The sequence below is a fragment of the Galeopterus variegatus genome, unplaced genomic scaffold, assembly GCF_000696425.1.
Source record: "Galeopterus variegatus unplaced genomic scaffold, G_variegatus-3.0.2 Scaffold1934, whole genome shotgun sequence".
Taxonomy (NCBI): domain Eukaryota; kingdom Metazoa; phylum Chordata; class Mammalia; order Dermoptera; family Cynocephalidae; genus Galeopterus; species Galeopterus variegatus.
The window spans coordinates 288,169-297,595 of record NW_007728045.1 but is presented as its reverse complement, the minus strand read 5'-3'; the positions used below and the strand labels follow the sequence as shown (position 1 = coordinate 297,595).

Genomic DNA, 9,427 nt, shown 5'->3' with positions numbered 1-9,427 from the left:
AGGGTTGCAATCCCGTTGCCGGTCCCCGGTCCGGTACGGGGGCAACACTGAGGGTTGCGATCCGTTGCCGGACACGGAAAAAGACAAAAAAGACAAAAAAAAAAAGTAACTCCACAGATTCTAAATTCTAGATGATGAGTAAGAGTTAGCCATATGTGGCCAGTATCAAGAAGGTACAATTTCATAAGTAGGATAATAATAAAATTCTAATAAAGATAGATCGCAAAAAATATTCTCTATATTTCTTCTTTTTAGAATTGCTAAAAAGTTCATTTCATGGCTTTAACTTAACTAAGAAGCAATTTAGACATTCTAAAGTCAATACATTTATGAGAAAACATAAACAATGAAAATTGTTGGAAATCAAAGTATTCACAAGTAAAACTTCACAAAAAATTTCCTAGTAGAACCAATATTTAACCATGTTTAATATCTAACATAACAATATTTAATATTTAACTACAGCAGGTCTGCCAGAGATGGCACGTGGACCAGGGCCGTCAGTGTGATTCTCCTCCCTGATGCTTTAGAAGAGATTTGGTACAGTCAAGAGCATCCACGTTCACACAGCCCCTTCTCTCAGCCCAACAGAATCACAAGTATCAAGAGCACGGCAATTACACTCTCAAATGGTTCCCACCCCTTCTGCAGTGAGCCTGGGGAACTGAGAATAGCGTCATGAAACCTGAGTCTTAGTTTCAACTCTACTAGTGATCTTTCTTTGTAGAAATTTAGCATTTCTGTATCTGCTTGAAAACTTGTAAAAAGAAGATTGTTAAGCAGCAGTAATTAGTTGTGGCAGAAAGTGATCCTGGTTCTAATTCCCCAGTGTTCTAGGGACTATTTTTGGATGATAAAAAGTACTTACAAGGTTGGAATCAAAAGATTCACATGTGAAATTCTGTTGTGACAGTTCCTTAACATATGCACCCTCAGTGACACAATACCACCCAATGATGGATTTAAAATCAGAGGTTTTTCACAAGAAATACCAGGTAATCAGAAAATGACAAGGGTGTCTAAGTACACACAATAATCTACAACAGTGATCCACAAAAGAGGTATCTGTCTCTACACACCCAATACAATATACTTGGGCTTCAACTAGCCCACTGTGCCTCTAGCCCTACCACTCAGCACTTGACTTTCATGCTCCTAGAGCCTGTCAACATTCCCCTGGGTGAATACATAAATTACTCATTAATTCAAGCCTTTGCTAAGTATTAATATATCCATAGACTGACAACTCCAAATGTGTATCTCGACTCTCCTCTAAGCCCCTACCTCATTTTACTAACCATCTGGTCTGTTTCCGCTTTCCAATAACACCCATTCCCCAAACTAAATTCGGGATAGGTTCCATTCTAAATCTTATCCCCCCTAAACTTTCTCACCTTCATAACTAACATCACATTCACATCACTGCTTGAGGTAAAACCCTGAATGGTTCTCTCCCCGCTTCTGCCCCAAACCCTCCCCACCACCTCACAAGAATCCAGAGGCAAATACTGTCAATTCTACTCCTACACTAAACATCAGATCCATCCACTTTTCTCCACCTTCAGCAGCTCTGATCTTGTTCAATCCAGCATTAGCTGACACCTAGGAGAGGCTCTTTACTGCTCTCTTCTCCTCTACTTTTGCCAGCCCCGCAATCCGTTCTCCACAGAACGGCCAGGACAATCTTGTTAAACACAAATTAAATCGTGTTGCTCCTTTGACTTAAAACCCCTTAATGACTCTCAATTGCACTATGAATAAAACCCATTTCCTTTCTATGCTCTTTGGGGTCCTACGGCTTGGTCTCTGCCTGCCTCTCTAATCTTACCTTGGGCTACCCTCCTGCTCACCGACTGCCTCCAGCCAGGCTGGCCTTCTTACAGTTACTCCAGCGTCCCAGGACCGCTCATCCTTTCCTAGGATTTGTACCCATGCGACTACCTCTGTACTAGTATGCTTCATGGAGACAGTTTCTACCCATCCTTCAGATCTTAGTGAAATGGCATCTTCTAAGAAAGGCTTTCCCTGCCCACCCAAGCTAAAGAGGGGACTCTATTTCAATTTCTTCACAACTACCTGTTCTTTTCCTTCTTAACAGTTTTTAAATGATTTCTAACTACATATTTACTTGTTTATCTATCATCTTTTTGGTACGCAGTAGGTATTTTAACTAAATGAATTAATAAGGACAAGTACCTTAGGTGAGGCTAATCACAAACATATCCTACTAGCTAATATAGGATGTAATAAAAAAATCTTACCTTGTCAACTTTTTTCTTTTTAACAGGGGGTTCAAATCTATCATTGACTCCAAAATACTGAGTAAGCTCCTTCCACTGGGTTTCATTTGAGGACTGTTCACTGCAAAAGGACAGACAAGAAGTTTTCTTTTATATAAAATGTACTCACTTTTATTTTTATTTACTGTTTTTAACTGATTCCTACAATTACATTACAACTACTAGTTCTAGAGTTAAGTAGTTCAACTATTTAGACAATTTCTACAATGCTGCCTAGAATAAGTAACTATTTTAAATTCTACCTACCTGTGAAATTCTTTTTCACTCTTCAATTTACCTGAAAAGAATTTACAAAATGTTAATACCTAAGTATTCAGTTGTTATTTCAAAATCATGTTTTTAAAAAACTGTTGACCTCAGTTAGACACAATTTCTTTCTTTCTTTATTTTTTATAAAAGATGACCAGTAAGGGGATCTTAACCCTTGACTTGGTGTTGTCAGAAGCACATTCTCCCAAGTGAGCTAACTGGTCATTCCTATATAGGGATCCGAACCCATGGCCTTGGTGTTACTAACACCACACTCTCCCAAGTGAGCCACGAGCCGGCCCAATTAGTCACAATTTAGCATTTGCACTACTGATAACCTGAATGAAAACAAAACACCTTTTCTGGAGCGTTTTCTTTTCTTCCTTCTGCATCTTGAGGCTGAGGTTTTCTGTTCAGAATGTTTTTTATGCAATTCTTGAAATTTCTATGTAAGAGAAAAAAAAATTGAGAAGTAAATATATTTTGAAGAAAAACATGAATTCAAAAAATTAGAAATGAGTTAAGTAATGAAAATAGTTATATTCTGGCAGTTATCAATTTAATGAAAGTAGTTCAATTCTTGTTAGGCGAACATGATAACCACTACACTACAGAAACTTATGAGCAATTCAGTTCTTGAGATACTCTAGTCTCTGAGACTCTCACGACCTGAGTTTTAATATTCATTTGTTTCAAAATAAGTTGTTTGATAATCTGAGTGAAACACAATGACTCTATAGATAACAAAGAGATAAAATGAAAGACAGAAACTCCTCACGTATCCTGCTAGGAAGAATAGCTAATCGTATGTGGTGTTTTTTGTCCTTTCTCTTTTTATGAAAAACAAAACAAAAATGAAAGCAAATATCTAAGTGGCCAATGTGGCTCAGAGAACAGTCAAAGTATTCTGAGTCCATCTTGCCTGTTACGTCCCGAGAACATACACACTCTGTGGCAGAGACATACAGAAGTGCATGCACAGACACACACGCACAGGCTTTAATAAGAGCATATCAGAGAAAACTTACATTCCACATATTTAAGGGAATTCCAGAAGGACACTCTTCATATGCATTTACATTTGCCGCTGTTTCAGTTTTTGGTCCATCTGTTGGGAAATCTGACATTTCTGTTTTTCTAATGGTCCCATCCTCTTTATCTTCTGGTAAGTTAAGTCCAGAGTTCTCTAATGTGGCTTCATCTTCAGAATCTGACTCAACATCACTTTCATTTAGACCAGGAGGCAGCAGCCCACTCCACATCTTTTCTTCTATAAGGAAAGAGATGAATTTAGACATATAAAGTAGCCATGGAAATGATTTTAAACACACTGAAAGACACTTAAACACACTAAAAGACACAAGTGGGTCTTTTAGACACACTAAAAACCTGTTTGGAAACAGTCTATCTAAACTTTTTTTTTTTTTTTAATCTCAAATGGGATGAATGCTCCATATTAAAAGAACTAAAATCCGCATTCGAGTAAGCAAAAAAAAAGTTTAAAAGCAGTTTAAACAAGTTTGTTATAACACACACCTACAGATAAGAAAATAAAACCTTGATTCTCTAATAGGAGTAAGTTTGTCTAAAAAAAAAAAATTCAGTAAAACATTTATTGCTCAAAAATGTTAGGAGCCTAACAATATACTCTGTAGGCAATTTAAGAATTAAAATATTATATTTCAAGCTAACCAATTAGAGTAAGATAAAGTTGGATGTTTCACCTATATTTTAATGTATAAAACTTTCAGGGGGCTTACTGTTTAAGGAGGAGGAAAACAATTATTTAAAGAAAAAATTGTAAGCTGTGTTAGTAGTTTGAGGATGGTGTGGTAGTAAAAAGGAAGGCTTAGTTTTTTATTTTGAAATAAACATAATTTAACAAAAATATACAGCTTTTTTGAGAAACAATTCTATATCTGGGAAACTAATGTTAAAGTTCAGGATAATACTTAACATTACCTACATAGCCCATTGGTAGAGAGAATCATTATTGTTAAGTTTAATAATAATGATTTTAAAAATAAGAGTTGTAATCATTTGCTAAAATGATGATAATTGAGCACATTTTCACCAGGGATCTCTATGGCAGTCTACTTGAGCACACATACTGAGCCAAAACCAGTCTGTTCAGAAGAGGTCTAAAACAGAGAAGTTGGTTGTACCACTCATGATTTACTGTCCAACTGAAGGAATAAAATAGAAGGACAGAAATCTGTTTTCCTGAATTTTCTGTCCCATATTATGATTAACCTAGTAGGAAAATCATCACCATTCTCTCAGAGACAAAGGCATCAGGAATTTTGCATTACTTTGAATAACAAATTTCTGTTACCTTTTAAGGACCTTCTTCCAGTTCCAAAGAAATCAGATCTTACTTTTTGTGGTTTTGGTCTAGGCTAATCAGTTGTTGGCTCTTGAAAACATCCTCACCAAAATATTCTCTTGGCTTTTAAAAGGAAGGTCTCTGGCATCTAACTGCTCTAATTCAAATCCTGACTGCCACCTACTAGTGTTTGAGGAAATCATTTAACATTTCTAACCCTCAGTTTCTTTATCTGTAACACAGGAATAATTATACTGCTTATAGGGTTATTCTGAGAATTAAATGAGATAAGCCACTCAACACAGTGTCTAAAAGGTTTTAGGGGCTCAATCAATGTTGTTATTTTTGCTATTATTATTTCTGTAGCCATGTATTGCATTTTTACCATTTCTACTATGAGTGGCAGGGTTTATGAGGTAGTTCTGAGGTTTCTAATATCTGTGGTGCATTTATTTAGCAATTGATGCAAATCATTTACTTCCCTGGTTTCCAAAGTCTGATGTGAAGTTTCTATAAAAAAATTCTGTATTTGGTTTTCTGAATAGAGAAATAAATAAGTTTCAACGCTCCTCATTTGCACAGGTCCTTCCCAAGCACCGTACCTAATTTTCTATTTAGAATTTGCATTCTTTTTTAAAAAGAGGAGACACAAAATTATATAAAGCTCCAGGCTCCATAAAACCTGGATCCATCCCTAAATCTGGACTGTGGACAAAGATGGGAGAGAGGTCCTCTTGAGATAGAATGATTTCACAAAGGACATCATGTAAAATACACCAATACTGGAAAACAAAAGTTAAAATATCAATAAAAATATTTCTATTGTTTTGAGGAGCAGAAGGAGGGCAGCAGTAATGAGCTCCATCATGACATTGCCGTTGGTGTATAATATACCTTTAGGCTCATTATCCATTTAAGGACTTGAGGACAATTACAAATTTCAGGGCTAGATTTCTTAGCATAATTGGGGTCTATGTTAGAAACCACTGGTTCTTATTCTGTCCATAGCATCTCTTACTTGCCCACTGTGTGCCAGGTACTTTTCAAGACTCTGAGGACAGAAGTATACAAAACAGGCAAAAATCCCTAGCTTCATGGAGTGATAGCTACACACATAGCACAGCAGCCAAGTACCACTCATTCTGGACACTACATGTGACTCCTCATGAAAGGCATGTGCCTCTCCAATGGGCAGAGGCACAGGTCTCCTGCGGGACCACTGTTGGAGCATCTCTGTGGAGTAACACTATATGCTCTGGGCAAACAAACATGCTTCTGCCTGGGGAGCAGTCTCAGTTGCCTTGGAGAGGGCATGCTTTTCCTCATCAGCCTTCAAGCAGTTATTCATTTTTGATGGACTTTCTCAAAATTATCTACTTTTAGCTCCTGCTGATGTGGCATTAAGAACTGTCCTCAATATGATATTTGCCTGAAATGACAATTTATTGAATGTATCCAAATGAAAAAAAAAAAAAGTAAAGTAACTTTAGAAAAGTGGAATCAACCTCTAAATCCCTAAAAAAAGGCAAACTTCAAATGAGGTATGTTTCTGAACTCAGTTCCCAAAAACCTTTAAAGTCGTGTGCCATTTTCCTGTGACTGTTAAAAAAACAAAAACAAAAAACAAATACAAGGGAGACTCAGTAGCTACTGATAAACACAGGTAACTGCTGGCCACTCACCATGGAGCCTACAAAATGGAGTTGCCATGTAAGAAGCAGCCCAATCATAAATCAGCCAATATGGAGTGGCTGCTCAGTGACTTTCGATTTGGGATTTTGTTTGAAAACACTTTCTATTCATAGCATATACATGTCATTCATACATTTTCCAATTGGCACCATCTTAGGCCTCCCGTTATTCCTGTTTTGGCTGCTCTGGAGGATGATTCTCTATTTCTTTGAAGTGTCTCTCATTCATGCCCTTCAGAGTATATTTCTTTATTTTAAAGCAGATAATCTCAAATTATCCTCTAACTGTGAAAATTCACTCGGCCACTCTCAAGAGATGTGGAATACCAGAGAAAAAGAAATTTAATTTTTTCAGCATAGATTATAGCTGGGTCCATATAACAGCCAATGTATTAATTCATAAGCTTTCATTTTTTAGCCTGTAACCCAAATAATTTTTAATTTAGTCATTTTAGCCCTGAGGAAAATGTAAATGATTTGTAGTCCCTTGTTTCTCTGTGGTTTTAAACAGCACCTTCTTCTTCATTTCATATACCCTCCATCTCTGGAGTTCAGGTTTATTCCATCCCACAATTATTTACAAAAAATTCTGTGTGAACACATCTTTAGTTCTGGGATGACACAGTTTACTATGAACTGATACTATTTCTAAATCATTCTATTCTGAATAGCTGGATTTTCTTTTGCTCTTGAAAACCAACCATAGTCATTATTATTTAGCACAATTGGGCAGATCACAATGCATCAAGAACAGGGCACAGTTCAGCAGTTCCTAATCTAAGGATTTTATAAAGTTTTATGAAAACAGTAATGGGGGTCTCTAAGTAACTTCGATATTCAAAAAAGATTGGGCAGATCACAATGCATCAAGAACAGGGCACAGTTCAGCAGTTCCTAATCTAAGGTTTTTATAAAGTTTTATGAAAACAGTAATGGGGGTCTCTAAGTAACTTCGATATTCAAAAAAGCAACGTATTTTATTTTTTCTCCCAGTGAGGCAATATCACCCATCTTTAGGTCAGGAGACTTAAATTCAGCAAAGCATTATTCTTCACCACATGTTCATCAAAGACTCTGATTGGTAGCTATAGGCCTGATTTTCATAAGAAAAACAATGAATATAGCTGAGTAGATATAATCTTTCAAAATATTACAAAGGGATTCTAGATTGCACAAGGATTGGGAACCACTGGTTATACCTTAACACTGTGCAACACGATTTGGGGCAAGCCACTGCATTTGTCTGGGTCTCCATTCGTAAGCTATAAAATGAAGGTTTGATTAGATTAGATGATCTCTAAGATATGATCTTAATATTATAAGTGCCCCAAATGCCCAGTTACCTCACTCCTTACTATAACACTCTATTCTCTCCAAGTCGGCAGCAATCCTGATTAAACCAGTACACCCTACCTAGCAACCCGGCACGATTACTAGTTTTCAGAGAGACTCTGCATCTCAGAACACAGAAAAAGGGAAAGAAACCTCAGTTATAACAGAAGAAACAGAACCAGAAAGAGGCTACACATGGCATATAAACAATGTGGCAGGTGCTGATTTACCATTAATCCTCACAACACCATTCCACTAGGAAATACTACCTTGACCTGTTTTACAGGTTAGGTAGCTGACATGCTTAATGCATTGTGATCAACTTATTTTACAGAAATAGAACACTGTACTTTAAATTTTGAACTTTTAGAGGGCAGAGTTGTAAGCGATAACATATTCTTGGAGACAAGGATTTGAGAGTGGGTCTGAAAAATAATTATAGCCTATAATTAGACTTGTTAATATTTGGTTAGGAAGAATTTTTTTTCTGTACTTTTTAAGTACAGAAAGCTATGTAAGATGCTATACTAAACGGTACACTTCAAAGTCAGAGGTTTGCGTAAAAACGTCATATTTTCTGGAAAACCAGGCAGCTGCTTATAACCAAAACCCAAAAGAAAGAATCTGGGCAACTCAGTGGGTGACATGTTTCTGATCTCTAATATTCCAAAATTTAAATTCCATTTTCATCAAATGAAGCTGTCTTATTTTCCATAGTTTGTATTCAATTAGAAATAACGACAGAAATCTGAACCTTGTTGGATCTAAATTTAATCTTACTTGTATATTTAATCCTAAACCACCACCCACCAATCTGAACATCTTGTTAAATAATTTACACAACAACCGGTTTTTATCACTTAGAATTAGTTACTTAAAATATTTTTACGCATGTAACATCAACACTAATGTAAATGTCCTATTTAATTTTATGAAATAAATGTGTTCCCTTTTTTTCAAAAAGATCCATAAAGTACAACTGAATCAGAGGCCTGAGTTCGCATTTCGGTGGCCAATCTGCTTATGCAGACAGACTATTTATTCAGCAGGATTTTGCATGAACGCATGTTTTAATTAAAGAGAGTGTTTGTTTAGTCGAGGCCCGCAAAACACTTCCCCAAATCCAACACCCTGCATGGTAAGATCTACAATTAACCAGTAACATCTCCAGGCTCATTTTAAGTCGATGGCGCTGTGAGAATACTTACGAGGTTCAAGATTGCAAAGGGTGGCTCTAGAAAGGTACACCTTGTCCTGCTCGGCTGCACAACCCAGACCTCCGCAGGCTTTCCGGCGGCAGTGCCACACTCCAGCCCCGACCCCCGGACACAGAACCGAGCGCCGTGCCCTCCGGCGGAGGCTGCCTACCTAGCCTGCTGACATTCCCCAGTAACCGGAGCTGTTTTCCAGGATACGGCAATGGTAAACCTCAGCCTGACTCCCCGATCGAAAGCCTCCTCACCCCCTCTCCCTTTGGCTGGGGAAGGGACGGAGAAACCCTCTCCCACTCACAGGCTGGGCCAGGTGCC

General features: G+C 37.4%; 1 protein-coding gene across 2 annotated transcripts in view; it reads right to left on the bottom strand.

Annotated features, from left to right (window-relative positions):
• The window catches only part of FAM204A (family with sequence similarity 204, member A), a 33,723-nt gene that overhangs the window by 23,832 nt on the left and 464 nt on the right, over positions 1-9,427 (bottom strand). The window contains exons 1-5 of one of the 2 annotated variants that reach the window (XM_008579643.1): positions 9,107-9,281; positions 3,578-3,819; positions 2,907-2,994; positions 2,547-2,577; positions 2,262-2,361 (exon numbers count right to left, since the gene is read on the bottom strand). In XM_008579643.1, coding sequence (XP_008577865.1) covers positions 2,262-2,361; positions 2,547-2,577; positions 2,907-2,994; positions 3,578-3,811 — 453 coding nt within the window. In that variant the 5' untranslated portion in view covers positions 3,812-3,819; positions 9,107-9,281. Of the gene's footprint in view, positions 1-2,261; positions 2,362-2,546; positions 2,578-2,906; positions 2,995-3,577; positions 3,820-9,106; positions 9,282-9,427 lie in introns of those variants that run through there. The other variant, XM_008579642.1, reaches the window with a different exon arrangement.